Below are 19,299 nucleotides of genomic sequence, written 5' to 3' on the forward strand. Positions count from 1 at the left end.
AAATAGGGCATCCATATCCCTGCACTGTTCCACATGATGAGCCTCATGGAATTTACTGAAAATACTGGATAAAGAATTCCCGTTATAGCTGATTTCCTAGCACATATCAGCAACATATCGGACTGCTTCTGTGGCTGAACTTCAAAGCGACAGTTATCTCAGTCTGCAATCACCTGACAATGGCTAGAAAGAGAAAAATGCTAACATCTAAGAAATGGGTTGGCTTAAAAATACCAGCTTATATTTCAGGTCTGTAGATACTCCAGACTCCAAAGTTCAAAAATTGTTTTGTTCCATTAAAATGGGTTAGAATTAACATGAGTTTAAATCCATCTTCTTTCAACAATTTCTGTGAGGTTTTTTTTTTTTTTTTTTTAAGCACCAGTCATTTGATTAGAGAAGTTTTAACTGGTGCCAGCTCAATTCCTATGTGCTACAAAACACTGCACAAAGAGCTAGTAGAAAAAGTGAAGGCATAGGATTCAGCAAAACTATCTGGTTTTTAGAGTTAAGCCTGGGTCATAATCCACCTGAAGATGTCCAGAAGTTCCAGGCTGCCCAAAGTCTGGCCACACACACACATGCTAGCTATATAAGCAGGCTACTCTTCCAGGAGACATTCCTGTGCCCTTGACAACAAAAAGCTGCCCATCTGTCTCCAATAAGAGGGGAGCTTAAAAAAACACAAGTAACCACATTCTGAGCAGTTCAACTACCTGCCCTGGATTTATTTCTCTCCATCTTTCTCCTGCTCCACTAGCCCTTTACTTACAACCGCTGGAGAGTGTGCTGCTATCAGAGAAGATGTATCAGGGGTTCTCAAACTGAAGGTCGTGAGGTTATTACATGGGGGGTCACAAGCTGTCAGTCTCCACCGCAAACCCCACTTTGCCTCCAGTATTTATAATGGTGTTAAAGATATAAACAAGTGTTTTTAATTTATAAGTAGGGGGTCACACTCAGAGGCTTGCTATGTGGAAGGGATCACCAGTAAAAAAGTTTGAGAATCACTGGCCTAGGTCTAGTAGTCTACGAGCCATTAACATGGGGGGAGTGGAAGGAAAGAATTCCTTTTCCTTATATTTGTATACACATTTCCCTCAGCAGATCCTCCGGACCCTTTGCCTGTGATTTGGAGTCTGCTGAGCTTTAGGATATAGAATGTGGGAGGAGGCGGCATTTTAGGCTGATGGGCCCCTCTCAGCTAGACAGATGCTAAATTAAGACTGCAGTGACCTTTTAAAATCCTCAGAGCCCTAGAAGCTCGGCAGCAGCCACAGAGGCAAATGCATCCTTACATTACATATTCTAGCCCTTTAGTGCAGACACCCTTAGAGCTGAAACGCATCAGCACAAAGACACGCTGCATATAGAACACCTGTCAGCAGTGCAGCAGATTCCCAAGACAAATCCCAACATTCAGTCTCAGTCCCCAAAAATGAATTAAACGAGCCCTGAGGATTGACATTTTGGGATGCAGAAGAAAAAAAAACCCAACTGCCTTTTCTGACCAGATTTCCCATGTGGCAGGTGAGAAAAATGTGGATTTGTGATTCCATACAATGCCCCCTCCCCTCCAACCCTTTAACCACAACGCAGCAGGGTAGAAATAGGCATCTATTATCTGTCTTTTCATACCATGCAAAACAGAAGCAGGCTTTTTCCAGGACCATTACATTTCTATTATCTATCATCATAACTGGTGTTCAGTTTTTGGATAGACTTTTATTTATTATTTTGCTTATGCTGCCTTAAGTATATGCTGATTCAAAGAAACTCTGGATCAAAATCACCAGAAATGTAGTCATTTTTTTTATAAAAAAGATTAAATAGAAAAAAATATACAAAAACACAAAGCCAAGATACTGTGTGGGATACTGTGGTCAATGACTTACTTTTACCATGCTGTCAGAGTCTGCTAGTGGCCTGCTTAGATGTTTGTATCATTAGTATGCATTTGGATTCCATACCAAAATGATATTCAAGTTTCTTTTGATCACAAAGAAGTAGAGAATGAAATGAATATTTTCATGAACCACTTTTACAGTAACAACTTGCCCAATCAACCAACCAAAACGGACAACAGCATAACAACTTGACTAGGCAAGATGTCACACTACATTAATATTTCAAGACTAAAATCTTGCTCTCTTTTTACTACTACAAATAGTAATATAAATGCTATCATTAGGTCAAAAATACAAAGAGTTCCTTAATATTAACGCCAGCTCATTCGGATCAGTTATATGTTCTGCAATCTAATATTTAAATGTTAACACCTTGGTATAGTACAATTATTTTTTGCCTTCACATCAGGTATCTCATTAATAAACACATTTCTAAAGCATCTGTCAGTGATATCTAGGTGCAACAGTATGCCATAGGCAAAGGAATTCAGGTACTTACCAGCTATTGATCCAGCCATGAGCAAACTTCCAGGGCTAACTTGTCCATCTTCATTTGCAAATGCAGTTTTCAAGTGAGCATAACATGGAAAGTAAATGGCAGAGAAGGGGATATCGCGTAGAAAACATGCCTTTGCACCCTGGGTGAAACAAAAATTGAGTGGTCAGAGAAAGATCACAATGAGACCAAGAATGCTGATGAGAAACTTGAGCAACATTCCAGTTTTTCCTCTCTACTGCAAAAAAAATGCAGAAAAAGCAATTTTTTTCAAAATTGTGAGAAATAATGACGTGTATTTCACTCCATACAGAAGTTTGTATATTATTTGTTGGTTCAATAAATGCTATTACTTTCCACTTGTTCTCCCTCTCTCTTTAATACTGCAGTTATTTGCCATTAATAGAAAAAATGCCATCTCACTTGGGTAAACTTTGATAACTTCTTTAGAGAACAAAAAGTAGTTGAAATTTTTGCCATCCAGCTTTGCATGAGATTCAGGATGAGTTTAATACAAGTCCTAAGTCACAGGTTGGGTCTTCACCACAGAACTTCCCATTTACAATAATTACTCCATAGAAATAAGTGTAGTCCAACCTATTTACAGACAATAGACCAGGGGTCGGCAACCTTTCAGAAGTGGTGTGCCGAGTCTTCATTTATTCACTCTAATTTAAGGTTTCACGTGCCAATAATACATTTTAACACATTTAGAAGGTCTCTTTCTAAGTCTATAATAAATAACTAAACTACTGTTGTATGTAAAGTAAATAAGGTTTTTAAAATGTTTAAGAAGCTTCATTTAAAATTAAATTAAAATGCAGAGCCCCCCCGGACCATGTGAGTGCCACTGAAAATCAGCTCGCATGCCATAGGTTGCCTACCCCTGCAATAGACTATGTAACTGCTGAACAAAAACAAAACATATTGTGACGGAGAGATTAATGAGACATGCTCTCATTTACAAAAGAGTGATAATGTGCCCATAATCACAATTCTTACACAAAACATGCTTTTTACATTTGCAGGAAAATACAAGGACTATATTAATTGTAGATTTAAAAAAAATAAAACAAATGATTTTCAGCACTGGCTGATAAAATAATTTGCCTTACTATCCATATGCCTAATTGATATGAAAACCCAATGGAGTTTAAGATCTGAAGTATTGTTTGCTATGTTCTCTAAAATAATCATTTTGTTTAAAAGAAGAGAAGAAAGCAAGTAAAGTTTTGGGGCAGTAGCAGACAACTGGAGTTCTTCAGAAGCATGAAAGTAAAAGTCAGACAAGATGAGAAGCGGTGTATAGCTTCTGCAGATGGTCAATGAAAATTAGGCACATGCCAATGCCCACATTGCAACTGCAATAAGAAATTGCATACGAACTTCAGAACAGAGATCCAGGAAAGAGTTTGAAAACACCAAGGTTGTGATTAGAAGGAATGTGCGGCGACAAACAGCTAATGTATTTGGAAAGAGGGGAAGGACAGGAAGAGAAAAGTAGAGGTAAAAGCAGGGCTGTCGCAACCCATTAGGCGACCTAGGCGGTCGCCTAGGACACTACAATTTGGGGGGCGGGGACTGTGGCAGTGGGACCTTCCGCCACCTCTCTGGGGGGGCAGCATTTCAGGGTGGGACCGTCCGCCGCCTAGGACGGCAGAAAAGCTGGCGGTGCTCCTGGGTAAAAGATTGTTCACATCTTTTGCTAGGACCCCTGTGTCTCCCGCCCTGGGCTCTCTACCCTTCCAGATTCAGGGTAGACCTTTTTTTGGTTCAGCCACAATCCTTCCAACAAGTGCCAAGCTGCTCCTCTAGCCTTTTGGGGTTATTTAGAGTCTTACACCAAAGCCATTATTAAGGTATCACTTCTCACAGCAGTTTTACAAGTGGTAACTTCAATAGATCAGAGGGGTAGCCGTGTTAGTCTGAATCTGTAAAAAGCAACAGAGGGTCCTGTGGCACCTTTGAGACTAACAGAAGTACTGGGAGCATAAGCTTTCGTGGGTCAGAACCTCACTTCTTCTTGCATCTGAAGAAGTGAGGTTCTGACCCACGAAAGCTTATGCTCCCAGTACTTCTGTTAGTCTCAAAGGTGCCACAGGACCCTCTGTTGCTTTTAACTTCAATAGAGTTACTTCAGATATTTATGTTAGGAAGACTGACAGGCAAATCAAGACGAAATCTCTCTCAGAAGTCAAGCTCTGCCTAACGGAGTAAATAGTCTCTGATCGGCACTTATCTCATGAAATCTAATGATATGCCTGAACATATTAGATCAGTTTTTCTGTGCTGGAATATTGTATAACATTGATTACTTGTTACAAGTATATGCTGTTTAGCAGACAAATATACAGACGCACCAAGGTGTCAGAATAACTGAAAGAAGAAAAAATCTGTATTAGGGAAAGTATAGTCTGATGTACAGGAAGTGTATTGGCAAAATCAGTTCCTGGAAAAGAGAGGAGGTTTCCTGGCAATACGGTGTGGGTGTAGTGGTCAGAGAACATTGCAACAATGACTAATGCAAGTTGGAACACCGCTGCTAGTGAGATGCTGACTAGTGCCAGCAGACATCCTACACAGTGAGCACTGGATAGGGCTGGATTCTCAAGAGTTCCTGGTAACCCATGTATTTTGTTTAGGATGTACAAAGGTATTTAGTGTACATCACTATCTACACAAGAATTCCTGTTATATGCTGAAGCAGAAGCCTGTTTTATGGTGATCTTTAATCTTAGAATAGAATTTCCACACTCCCTTTTAAACAAAGTTACATGTGAACAGACAACATTCTGCAACAACCAAGTGTGTGCTCTGGTTACATTTATCTCACAGGCAACATTCAGAAACGATTGCTCTCTAGTTAGTGATATTTTGCAGTATGAACATTGTTTCCCTAAAGCTTTATTTTTAAACATTCTTTTCCCAAGGCAAATCTCCATATTGCATTTGCCTTAAGAGTTTATTGCAATTATTTTCTTTGTAGTGCTATCATTAAACAGCCCGCATGTTTCTTTTCCTTCATACTCTGACACATCTCCACATAATTAAAATAACTTGTGGAAATTAATACGCTACAACTACAAGCAACTCTTCACTCACTCTGAACTGCTAATATTTCCCCCCTACTTATAGCACTCTCTTAGATGGAAATAGCATATTTTTAATATCCCCAATATTATGCATTCAGGTACACAGAGAGAAAGTCTGTCAACTAAGCTGGCTTAAGTGTAAACAAAGTTGGATCAAAACTTGGATCCACTTTAATAATAACCCACTTTGGCTCAGTTCCAATATCACAACAGTCTAAAGTTTCCTCTCATCATTCTGTTTAAAGTCTGGGAAAGCATGTTTAAAAGCAGGCCTCATTTAACTTCAAGTTAATCATCCGCAACCAGCCTAGGCCAATTAGGAAGGCTTAGGGAGATTGGCCACAGTATCTTGAAATGCTAAAGAAACATTTATTTTACTTCTCACACCTTTTTGATGTGGACAACGTGCTGAAAGCCAAACAGAGTTTTAATCAGTCCTCAGCAAGTTGTTAGGATCATCCGCCTGAGTTTATTCTGGCAACCAGGGCGCAGACCCTGCCAGGCATGAAATTGTTGGGAGATCCTACACACCGCAACATGCGCCTCCCTAATACAACTGCCAGTTGGCTCCCATCTTCAATCTCTTTAATGACTTTAAAGCTCTTAATCTTGGATAGTATCTCGCTGAACAAACCAATAGAGAAAAAGCATCCCTGGTTTTCCCGAGGATTCTGATAAACAAATCCAAGTCAGAGCTGAGGCAGTTCTTTAGCATGCTAATTCCTGCTTATTCCAGCCCTACCTGCAAATAAGGCTCTAAATAAACTATTTCTACTACAAGGGGAGGGTAATTATACTCACAAAGGCACCTCTGTGTCGGGTTGGGCACAAGGAGCCAGCAGGTCTGGGAGACGCAGGCTTAACCTAGTCTCCTGCAGTGAATGCACATTGTCTAGTGCAGGGGGGAAAATGCCAGACTGGGGGGACCTAGAAGTATTCAAGACAACAGTGGTGCACCTTGTCTAAGAAGGTTATTTAATGCTTTTGGCACCTGTACTTACAGCCACCCCCTCTTTTTCTACCTTGCAGGTTTAGAATTTATTTGGCATGTATAATTGTTATTTTGATCCTATAGCTACAAACAATAGGCAGCATGTCAATTCTTGATCCCTTAGCATTCTTCTTCATTTTACTAGCAACTTAACCCTTCAGATTCAAAACTGTAACAGTCCCCAAGTAGCACTTCTTTGGTTAAGAGTCAGCCGGCTACCATCCATGTTACAGAATTAGACATAGCAATTTTGGGGGGCTGTAATTTCCTTCATTTTAAAATCATATTGGATTAAACTAATATATATATTTAAACCAATAAACACAACTGTATGCATTTAGCTATTTAAGTTAGAGGGGGAAAAGTACCAATCTCAAATGCTTTGCTAAGTCCCAGATAAAAATTATCAGCATTACTCGGTGGGTTGGATCTTTTCCTTTTTCTTTTTTGTTATTTTTAATACAACTGTTCAAACTGCGTGTATTCATACATGAGAACTAGTATGGGTGAAAACGAGCACTCTATGTAAACACCCTTTAACTTTTACTAAATATTCCTGCTTAATATGTTTATTACACTGTTGTGAACACACAATTTGTGTATTTGTGATACCACTGCTTTTTCAAAAATCTATACAACATGTTAGCGGAGATCAGGCTTCCTGTCTCAACTCCCCAAGAACCGATCCATAACATGGCAAGAATTAAGCAGTGCAGAGTTTTGGAATTTTTTTGTACTAAATTCTAGCACTTAAAGCGCAAACCTTTGCTGGCAATATCTATTTTTTATAAGAATTTGACTTAAATATATTCTAATATTTGATATTTAAAATGGGACCATAACATTTATTTTTTCATCAATTAATATTTGAATGCAAAGTTATTTGTTATATCTTTAGGTAACAAGACACCCAACAAAATACTATCCAAAGTAATAGTGTAATAATATGTAGGAGCTACATCCTGATATATTGCAATGAAAAGATTATTTTATTAAATGTTTTGTGTTAAATAAGTTTGAGTATTATAAAGTGAAAGACAGACTGTAAACCTTGCTGAATCTTGTAAGATGACTCCAGAACTCTTTACTGTGAGATGTATAAGTTCTACTATACTACCATTAAAATAAACCAGAAATTAAAGAAAGACTGTTAAAGACACTAACCCAACAAAACCAACTTTTACCTTTCTTCTGGCAATACAAATAGCATATAATGGGTTAGAATAAGTAAGTATTCTCTCTGCTTTGGGTACGCTTTGGTGTCGGCAAGCTACTTTCTCACAATAACTGCCTTCCACAGAACACCCCCCTCTGGTAGCTGTAGAAGAATTTGAAAGACAACTAAGGAAACAAACTGGCTCAATATAAGGGGCACAATATTTACCTCCTCGAAGGAACAGGTGGTATGAACGGTATGATATTCTAGAATAATTACTCTAAAATGTGAAACAAGTAGTTCAAAAGTTCATATAAAAAGAAAAATATTTGCCTAGTAGCTTTAAATAAGTAAGGAGTGTCAACCCAACCTTTTTTAAATGATGGAATTTTCTGACCAATAACAGATTGTAAACCAGATTTGCTTCTTATTGGTGAAACAAAACAAAAACACACTTTTACACTTCTTATCACAAAGATATATTTGTAAAAAAAACTAGATAAAGAATGTCAATTATCTGATCAGGTTACTAAACATCCAATCAGAATGTAGCATTTTTTCCTCAAAAATTGTTTTTGGTTTAAAATTATACAGTAGGACAACAAAGGCTTCAGATTCCTCTTTCATCTCATCCATATTTAGTTCTGCCCAGGCGATTCTCATTAACTGTGCAGGTAAACACTAGAATAGCAGGCAATGTAGGATCTAAAAACTGTTTCAGGGTTGGAAATGAACACAAAAATACATGGAATTTGGCCAAATAATGGGGGTTCTTTTCAAGTTGTGCATGAATCTTTATGGTGAAGATAGGATCAGCATGTACGATTCTCTGGTTCCTAGCTAAAGTTTCAAATCATGAAAACACATTCTTCCATGATACACAGGGTAATTTAACTTGCCTAGTTTAGTATTTGGGCTCCTTAGCAAATCTCTACATTTAAGAACCATGATGGAGATATTAGATTTCTAAGGTATAAGAAAAAATTGATTATGTGATGCGCTAATGTTGTTGCTCTCTAGTGCCAGTTCAATTCTCAGTTGAATATTATGCATTTGTTGAGAATTCACTGTATGCTTAAGTGATACAGTCAGACAAAAAAACTCCTACTGAGCCAAATCATGACGTCCTTGTTCAGTCACTACATCTCTACCCCGATATAACGTGATCTGATATAATACGAATTCTGATATAACACGGTAAAGAAGGGCTCCGGGGGGGAGGAGGGGGACGCTGCGCACTCCGGTGGATCAAAGCAAGTTCGATATAACGCGGTTTCACCTATAACACGATAAGATTTTTTGGCTCCCGAGGACAGCGTTAGATCGAGGTAGAGGTGTACTTAGGCAAAATTCTAATAAGGAGACTTCTTCCTGCATAACTGATATGTAAAGTATAGGGTCTTTTGTAAATAGGCCAGTTTTGATACGTACACATTTTTTTCTGATTCAAGAAAGAAGAATCAATGCAAATCTTTCAGATTCTTCCTTGCTGTCCAGAAATCAATACAGTACCAAAACAGCATGAGAGGAACTGAAAAGCTGGCATGCAGCAGACTCATGGACTATTCTTTAGGAAGAAGATTTCGAACTCCCAATATAAAAGCTAGCCTTGTACAGACAAGTAATACTTTAGGTTTATTATTGTACTTACAGATGGACTAACTGACTGATAGGTACTATGACTGTTCTCATCCATCATACTTGAAAAGATTAGTTAAGGTATCCGTTCCCCTTTTTGAAAAAAAATATCATTTTGCAAACATTAAACAGTTTCAACATAGTTGTTTAAGCCTCTGGTAGCTTCTTGTTTTCCATGGACCAACCCCTCTGCCATATAATGCAATGGGAGTGGGAGGGAGCCCATTTTCCCCACCCCCAAAAGAACAATTGGAAGGAAACTGCAAGTGGAAACTCACAGAGAATCCTGTCTCTTTCCGCAGGAAAAATCCACAAAAGGACAATGGTACTTTTACTGCTACAATGTCTCATACTAACCCACTTTAACCTTGTCTAAACTATCATTTTTCTTCAAATTTCCCAGATGCACTACCACTGGCCCTAGGGACAGGAGAGTTCAGAAAGCAGGAGTAAATTAACACTGAAGAAGTTATTCTATGATGCCACATGACGCAAAGCAGTGGGAAACTATTCAGCTGAGAATGGGCATCTCCTCCCCACTCCAAAGCACTCAGGAAGGGCTCTTGTAGGGTCAAATGGAAAGAGGAGCAGTGTCATGATGTTGCCACTCCTCCTTTCAACCCCCACTCAGATCCATGCCTACAGTAGCATTTAGCCCTGAGCAACATTACTAGCAGCTTGACAGTCTGATGTACGGAATTTAGGGTTGCTAGATGTAAGATGGCAATATTTATCAACCCTAGATGAGCCAGGTTCAGTTCTTCATCAACTTTATTGAGGATGGATGGAGATTTATCTGTCTGTTAAGAGGTGGGGGAGGGGGAACAGAAACCTAAAGAGATACCGCCATATACAAAGAAGTCAGAGCTCAATAGGGCAAATAGCAAAAGGGTAGTTCTACATTCCATCATGGCTAGAACCAGAGTGGATGCTCCTTGAAAGGCTTAACTAAAGCCTCTAAAAGAGATGTCTGGCACCTAAGACCCCCTGAGGGGCAAAGTCTGCTCACTCTGTCAGAAAGATGGCTTCTAATGTTTATATCTAGATGATAAATTCATCGGTTCTAAACAGCATCCGTCCACCAGAATTGGTTGCTAAACAGACTGAATATTTATATGAACTCCAGACAAACCTCTGTCAGCCTGTTAAAGTACTCTACAATTTAAAAACACAAGGTCAAGTCATCATCCAAGAAAAATGTTTCTCGTGTTTCTACAATCCTGAGAGCAGGGTGGGGTCTGATTTATACCTACTAAAGGAAGGAAATCACAGTTTGGGACAGAGTTTTTAATCATAGAACTATCTTTGCAAGGACACTGAGCATAAAACAAACAAGTTCAAAATATGGAAGATCTGTCTTACCCCCATTAGAGTAATTACTATAAAAATAAACAGATATTTTATCAAGGTACTAACATTTTATTAGTTAGCACTGTGGGGTCCATATTCACTCAGATATTTAAAAAAATATATTTAGAGCACTTAATATCACTTAGATGCTCAACTGCTGTATTTACTTAAATTAATAAAATCGTTTGCTAATTGATCTATATAGCTTTAAAAAAGAATAGCGTCTTTCAGTTCAAGTCACTGGTTAAAATTCACTCCAGATTGGTATATACTTTGGGGCAGTAGTTTCTGATGACTGACTGGTGCTTTATGTGAAGTGAGTTACTGATCTCACTCCAGTTTTATCTGTGCTGTCTGTTTAAGAAAAAGAAAATTCAGAAGATGACTACTTTCACCCCTAAGTCTCTCCACGTCCAGGTGAGGCAGACTGGTTCAGGAGTTTGGAGTAGCTTTACTTCATTGTTTATACTGTATATGTTCTGTGGATAAGTGTTATTTTGATGGCCAGGATTGTCAAGTTTTCATAGGCACTGAATTCCACAAATGTATAAAAGGACAAAATCAGAGACAAAAAATGGGCTTCTGTGGCTTTCACAGTGTGGATAAAGCTTGTCTCTCAAGTGAATATTTAGCACAGTAACGGCATAATCTGTGATTAAAATTGGTACATGTTCAGATGCAAAATTACATTTGGAAATTATCATTATAAGCTGTTAACAAAAAGTTCTGTGCCTCGCAAACAAATATTTCCAAAGCTTCTACACTAAGATATGAAAATAAAGTGACAATGACCTGTGACTATAATGTTATTTAAAATAAAAAGACTACAACCAATTGCATTCAACAACTAGCACTGGCTGCTCAGAAAAGTTATTTATAAACTCTACTCTAATCAAGTAATTTGCCATTCTTTCTAATCATAATTCTCATTCATTTCAACTAGAATATGTAAAGTTCACTACCTGTCCTCTAAGCCTATATAGCCTTAGGGACGTGGAATTCTTCAGCCACGTTTTCAGTTGTAACCTTGGCCCCAAGCAACACCCTGATGTCATTTATTGGGAGTGTATACAATAGGATCAGCTACAGTGAGATGGCCAAAAAATTAGCAAGTCAATTTAGAGGGAAAAACCATTCCCCATTAAGTCCTATTCAGATGTCTGCACTACTCTCCAGGCCAAAACACACATACATCATCCACTCACATATGCCAATTTCTCCATTGTGATGTTAACAGAACAATTTAAGAACTGTATGACTACAAATGGAAATGACACGTAAATATGGTGGCACTTTTTTTTCAGTACTCAGATGGTGTTCATGCTGTCTTTTGTTTCAGTTTAAAACTGCATCACTACAAAAAATACACAGAAATATTGCCTTACGCCACCAAACACTGGATTAAGGATGTACAGTAGGAAGGGGGTCAATCCTGCTTCTGTACACAGTAGACTGCAGAATGGAAAAAACAGTTTGAGAATTACTAGAATATAGCCATTACTTTCTGTCCTGTGGTTAAACTTGTTAAGACATGACATTTAATGTTATGGACAACGAGATGTCCTATCCTTCTATGCTTATCTACAAAAAGCTCCAACCTGGCTGCCCTTATTTGCATAAACTGAGGAGAACTGACTACTCACTTGAGTGTGGATTGCTCGCATGGGTAATGGCTACAGTGCGGGGCTCTCTGTGCCCACTCATAAAAATAAACAATCCCATCCCTCTACTTTCTACTAACTGGTCTGTTAATCTGGCAGGGAAAACTTGCCAGAGAACTATGGAGTTTGCCCTTATGCCAGACTCTTTGGTTCCTGTTGTCTGTATTTCTAAACTAGTTTTATACGGCACTTAAATGCTTATCACTAAAATGAATTATAACGTCTGGATAAGCTGGTAAGTGAAACGTAGCAACAGCTCAAACCCACAACTCCAAAAAAAAGTGAGTCTCTATGTTTTAACACCTCAAAAGTGGATTTAAAATCAAGTGATTTACACTCTGGAAAACAGTTAATTTTTATTATAGCTTGGGTAGGACATTAGGTTAGATCCTTAGATGCATGAAGTAAACCAGTGCATTCTAGTCAAAGGAGCTATACCGATTTAAGCTAGCAGACGATCTGACCGGATAGTTTTGAATAATTCTACATTCACAATGTTTCAATAATTCTAAATTCACATTAGATAAAGACATATCATTGCGAGTAGCTATGGTTGGAATGCATATATCATTCTACAGCCTTTCTGTTTAGGTATATGCAGGGAACACTAGAGGGCCACAACATTCCATGCTTTTTATTGCCATATCTCTACCTCTACGTGTGTGTGTGTGTGTGTGTGTGTGTGCGCGCGCATGGGGGGGGGGGAGGGAATCTAGGACCATGTATTATGGGTACGTATTTCATATCATCCTTTTGTTAAGTAAAGGATAAGGATATAGCTATCTCATGCAGCAGTAAAGAATCAAAGATGAGTCCTGTACAGATCATATTTGCACATCAACCTTCCTAAGCATGATGGAATTAATCTACTAAAATTAATGTCTCTTGTTTACAGAGGCTCTTAGTATTGGATTTCAATTCACATTTAATAAAAAGTTACCTTGTAGAGGCCAAAAAAGCCTAGGTCCCGTAATACAGTGAGGGCACTAACTCGTGGACCAGTGGTAATTTCTCCAGCCACCTGCAATCGGATCTTGACAATTTCTAGTGGATTTGTGAAGATTACTTGAGAACCTCCAGCCTGAAAGTAAAGGGGAAGGGGAAAGATGAACATGCAAACACATGAAACTATGACCGGCAAAGATCTTGCAACATTCAAGAGAAAGAAGTTTCATTCCTGGTACAGTCAGCTAAGCCATTACAAATTATGGATTTTTAGTAGTAATTACTTAATGCATTACAATCTACAAGGTAAAACACCTACCCCCACTCAGTGTGGAGGATGAGGAATGGAGAAGGAGAGAGAGAGATGTTAGTAACATTACAGTACATCACACTAGCTCAGTTGTACTACAGTACAGACATTAGCTCAGTTGCTGTTAGAAGAAAACATTCAGCAACATCAATTTTCACAATACTGACAAGCCAAGAACGTTGTAAAGCAAGTAATAAAATGAAAGGAAGAATTAATAACTAAGTAAAGAAACTGAGATCTGCCTGCCAGTACTTAAACATGCTACTGAAGAGCAGGGTCTGGCAGAATCTCTCTCACAATTTTGGCACTGGTTCACAGAACACCAGAGAACATATGAATTTAGAGCAGTGAATTTCTTGTGCTTTTAAGAAGTTACGGACCCCCACATTTGAATATTATCAAATGTCATTTTAGTCCGTCTTCAGAAATCTGCACATCATTATCTGTACACAGGATCATTATTTTCTTGCAAAATCTTAGTTATTTTGCAGCACTGCAAGAAGTTTAACAAAAAATCTCTATTTGTAAACTGGATTTGTTTACATATATATACATATATTTTTAAATCTCACAAATGGATTTAAACTACTTGTAATGGTCTTTAAAATGGACTCCCTTTTTAGGGTCTTAACTAGTTCTGTTAATCTTACTCATGATAACTACTGCAGCATGCAGCCTTTTCACTTTGACTACATAGACAGATCTTGTTAAAGATTCATTCTTGCATCAAAATTACAAAAAAGTATTACATTAAATTAAGTAGAAGCAATATTATTCACTCAAACCCCAATCCAAAGTTCTGCAGACAGTTTTTTCAACACATATCTATTTGCTTAGTTATACAGCAAAAGTATTGTATCCTGCTCCAGTACCAGGTATGCAACCACATTTGCATGAAAAGCAAAAATTAATGCCAAAAAAAATAATATTTTAGAATGAAATAGCAAAATCAAAGTAGCCATAAATGAAAAAGTATCATATCTGAAGCACTATGGGCACCTGTTTGGGGAGAGGAGAGGAGAGGAGAGGAGAGGTTGCGGTTTTTTAAAATTAATAATGGCACACATTAACCATCTTCCAACAAAAAGTGTGCTGTAATGCTATTTAACTAATACACCAGAGAAACAGCAAATGGCATATGCAACTATTCTTGCCTACCACTTAGACTGCTCTTATATTGTGTGGTTACAAATTAAAGTTTTTACATAACCTCCAAAATATCCCAAATGTTTCCTATTTTGACCATAAAAAGCATGCTCTTGTGCAGCTCAACTGGTTTTGACTTTCAAATTGGCATAATTTAGCTGCTTCTACCAAACCAGAATACTGGTACGCATAAAACTGCTATTCCTGTTGACAACAGAAATTCTTCAGCATGCACATTGACCTCAATTCTGTATTTTATTAAGATATACTCTTCAAACAAAATATTAGTGATAAAACAGCCAATCTGCTGCTATCACAGTTTCCTCCCCATCCACACACCTCCCAAAAAAATCAGGAATCAGAATTACTGGAAAACCTTTATGGCGATTTATAAACTGCTATTTTACATAAGCTTCACTTCATGAGGCACATCCTAAGTATTCCTACATGCAATACTACATGCAATTAGGTCCTTTTTCATTTTGAGGAGGAGAAAAATACTACATGCAATGTGTTATATTCATTTGTGAATATACATTGTCACAGATCTCCTTTGAAAAACATTATTTTAAGCCTAACCCCTTTTCTCTTCGCCATTTGGTTTCCAGAGTTAACGATAAGCCAGTGCTCCTGCTTTACATAAATCTTCAGCCCTTGGCACAATCTTATGTAATTTTTCCATACTTTATTTTTAAAGACATTTGTTCTTCTAGAACAAAGATTTTAAAAAAGAGGTATACTATAACTAAAATTCAGACTGTTCCCAATCCTTTGTTCGAAGAATAATCAAATAAACTTCATTCCACATATATGAACAGATTTACATTCATGCAAAATAAACTATTTGTTCTCCACACCCGATTTCCTAGCAGTTCACTGTGTCCTGACTGAATGTACACATATTTCTTTTATTTTCACTAACAGGAAACCAAATATCAAAACCCAAAAGAAGATGACAAAATGGAAGTTCAATTTATAAAACTGAAAATGGATGAGGAAAACTCACTAAAATGTATTGAGTAATTTACAAATCCATAAAAAATACTGAAAAGTGTAAATCTGAATGCCAGAGCAAGGATACAAATTCACTTTTGAGGAACAAGGAAATATATGTATAAAGCAGATGTGTCTTTCTGTATGTATATGTCTATGTACAAAAACTGTGTCTTGTAGTTCAAGTCTCAGAGTTCCATAGCCACTTATGACACATACAGAATTAAGTGTTGGTGACTCTGGGCACTTACCCTTCCTTTGTATCAATTTCCAATCTGCAAAATGGGGATTCTACCACTTAGCTTCCTCACACTGGAAGGTTTAATTTGCTTATATTTGTAAAGCGCTCAGGGCATGTCTATACTGCAATTAAACACTGGCAGCTGGTCCATTTTAGCCACTGTAGATGTTTGGGCTGGGCTGGAGCCTAAGCTCTGGGACTTCGTGAGAGGGGAAGGCCCCACAGCCCAGGCTGGAGCCTGAGCCCAAATGTCCACACTGCAATTTTACAGCTCCCCCCAGCCTGAGGCTCACAAGTCCGAGTCAGCAGACACAGGCCAGTCGCAGCTGTTTAAATTGCAGTGCAGACACACCCTCTGAGGTCTGCAGATGGAAGGTGATATTAGAAGAGGAAAGTATTACCGAGAACCCAAAAGCCAAATGGTGATTACTTGTTTATCCTGCCCATATGGAAGGTTTTAAGAAAAAGGCAGACTATTCTGTAGAAACAGCTTCAAGTGGCAAGTCCAAGAAAATCTCTCTAATAGTATTAACTAGAACCCCCCCAAAATATCTTACAACTTTTGTCATGTGCTGAGCTTACCTTGCATACTGACTTGACCAAAGACATAGCAGCTGTACCCTGCTGCAAAAGCCCAAACCGTTAGCAGTTCACAGTTATGAGCCAGACTGTACTTGACTAAAAAGGTTCAAGATGCGTTTGTGTACATTTTTTCCAACACACGCCTTCTTCACCAGCTAAAATTCTAAGGCTGTATCGACACCAGCTAGCACTGATACAGCTCCAGTGGTAGCAGTACCATACACTGGGTGTGGTGTTCACCTAGTCTTGAATGTTGGTATCTGCTCTATCCTAATGCCAATGATGGGAAATTTTAGGGAGAAAGGGCTAATGTGTAGAAGGCCAGAATACTTCCTAATTAAACCATTCTCTACTTGTTTAGTACTGATGAGCTTTTCTACAATATGAAAGCCTCACAAACATTAAAGGTCATTTCCTTACAACACACCTATCAGGCAAGTATCATTATTCTCATTTTACTAATAGGGAATTTGAAACAGAGCTTAAGTTAGGGCTAGTCTACACTGTCAATACTAAAGCGCTGTCATGGCAGCGCTTTAAGGTGCCTTGTGTGGTTGCGGCCTGACTCAACGAGGGGCGTAGCTCCCAGCGCTGGGGCACGGTTTACACTGGCGCTTTACAGCACTGCAACTTGCTGAGCTCAGGGGGGTGTTTTTTCACAACACTGAGTGAGAAAGTTGCAGCGCTGTTAATTGCCAGTGTAGACAAGCCCTAAGATACTCAAAGTCACAAACCAAGTCTGTGGCAGAGCCAGGAACAGAACCCAGTCCAGTATCTGAAATCACAAGTGTATCCTTAGTTGCTAGTATTGTCTATTTACGGAACTCACTGAGACAAAAACCTCATGCAACACATCTTCCTGTCATTTTACTTTGTAAAAATGGTCAGGGGCTTTAAATCCATTTTTTGTAATCTTTGCAGTAGAAAGTTATTTTAATATTGCTGGAGCCTGCACAAAAAAAGGCTGACTTTATAAACAATGTGCTCAGTCTGAAACTACCAAAGAATAAAAAGCTATTAAATCCAAAATACTCAAGCTTAATTGTCTCCCCTCTATGAGCACTCTACATCATGATCCCTTCTGGGTAAATTGTATTAAGAGTTTAATATACGTTTTACCTTTTAACTATATCCTGATAACATCCATTTTTTCTTCATTAAGAATGAAAAATTTACACACATCGGGATTTCTGAATTTCTTTCCACTTCAGCTAAACAATTATTTAAAAGTACAAATGCTTTAGTTAAAAAAGTTAAACACATTCCTTTTCACAGATCCTAACATTCTTAGGTTAAAAATTCCTTCTCAACTAATGAAGACAAGCCTGCCATAGGCTGAGTTATAATTGTGTCAATACAAACCATGGATGGGCTCAACCTCGCTGCATCCAATTACTGAGTTGAAATTCTCCTTCTTTCAAAGTCATATTTTAAATCTCATTCATTAACCCACAAGGATGCTACTATAACATAAATCAGCACAAAAATCAAACCTGTCGTTTATGTCCTATTTCAGATACTCAAGAAGAAAATCTGCAGCCACAGTAGTAGCATCATCCTTAGGGGAGTGTGACCAATGTGTGGGAATTCATCCTAAAAGTGCTGTATAGAAAATCCTTTGCAGGTACTGCAAACTACACTATACTGCAACGATCTAACAACTGATGTAAAGACATCATTTATTTTTATTGTTTTTAAAGCATCACTTAAACTTACAACTTGAGTGGTTTTTAATGATAATGTTTATACTTTCTATTTGATGGAAGGCATGAGACTAAAAGTTGAATATTTCCATCATCCAAGAATTATACATAACACACAACTATACAAACCACAATGACTATAAAATGATTAATGAGCCTTCATATATGGATAAAATATATAAAAGGTGCGCTTTTTAAAAAATGTAAGTTAATGTTTTCTTCTTTACAGTTCCCCATAAGTGACACTACTCTGATCTTAGAGTTTATGATATTATCAGACCACCTCTCGATGGCAGTATAGCCTTGTACAGTAGTCTAGATGCATCTATCATACCCCTTCTCCTAATTTTGCTCTGCTTCCCTGGGTGGAAAAGGAAGAGTGGAAAAAGTCTAAGTATTTTTTTTTTTGTTAACAAGAAAATGGGGTTCCACCCCATGGGAAAAAATACATACCATTTTAACTACACATCAATGTAAGAAGTAACTGTTTTATACTTACAAATACTTTGCGGATACAGACTAACACGGCTGTTACTCTGAAACCTGTTTTATACTTGACTACTTAGGTCAAAAGTCACCTAGCTGTGCTATAAGTATTTTACAGTCATAAGTAGGATTTCATCACCACCACATTAAAAAGAATGGGAACTTCATATCTTAGTGTAACTGGAGTTTTTTGCACCTATGGACTAAATGAGACCCATCTTCACAAGTGGAAATTGCTAGGAACTCATTGAAAAGATCAAGTGTAAATTCAAGCCTAACCTTCAGGAAGCAAGTTCTGTGGATTTGTACGTGGTGTGAATTTAAATGATCCCTTGCCCAAATGAAGCTGCAGACTTCTCCTTCCACAGACTTTTTCAGTAATTGTGAAATGTAATTTTAACTGCTCTGACCTCCATCATCTCCAACCCATGATCTCTTTTACACTCTACTCTCAGCAAGGGGTATTTGGAGATCGCTTACACTTTACAGCTGGCTGGATATCTATTGTCACTTTGTCCTCCTTCAAGTGCCTCCTCAAAACTCACCTCTTCCATAATGCTTGCAGGGAAGTACAACCTGGCGAGGGCTAAGCTTGTGGAGAG

At 38.1% G+C, this 19,299-nt stretch overlaps 1 protein-coding gene across 2 annotated transcripts in view; it reads right to left on the reverse strand.

The window, feature by feature from the left end:
• Positions 1-19,299, reverse strand: part of SLC25A13 (solute carrier family 25 member 13) — a 128,680-nt gene that overhangs the window by 6,194 nt on the left and 103,187 nt on the right. For both annotated transcript variants that reach the window (XM_005299861.5, XM_042856932.2), the window contains 2 exons: positions 13,232-13,372; positions 2,407-2,545 (listed from right to left, as the gene is read on the reverse strand). In XM_005299861.5, coding sequence (XP_005299918.1) covers positions 2,407-2,545; positions 13,232-13,372 — 280 coding nt within the window. The remainder of the gene's footprint in view (positions 1-2,406; positions 2,546-13,231; positions 13,373-19,299) is intronic.

This window comes from Chrysemys picta, chromosome 2 (assembly GCF_011386835.1).
Source record: "Chrysemys picta bellii isolate R12L10 chromosome 2, ASM1138683v2, whole genome shotgun sequence".
Lineage (NCBI taxonomy): Eukaryota > Metazoa > Chordata > Testudines > Emydidae > Chrysemys > Chrysemys picta.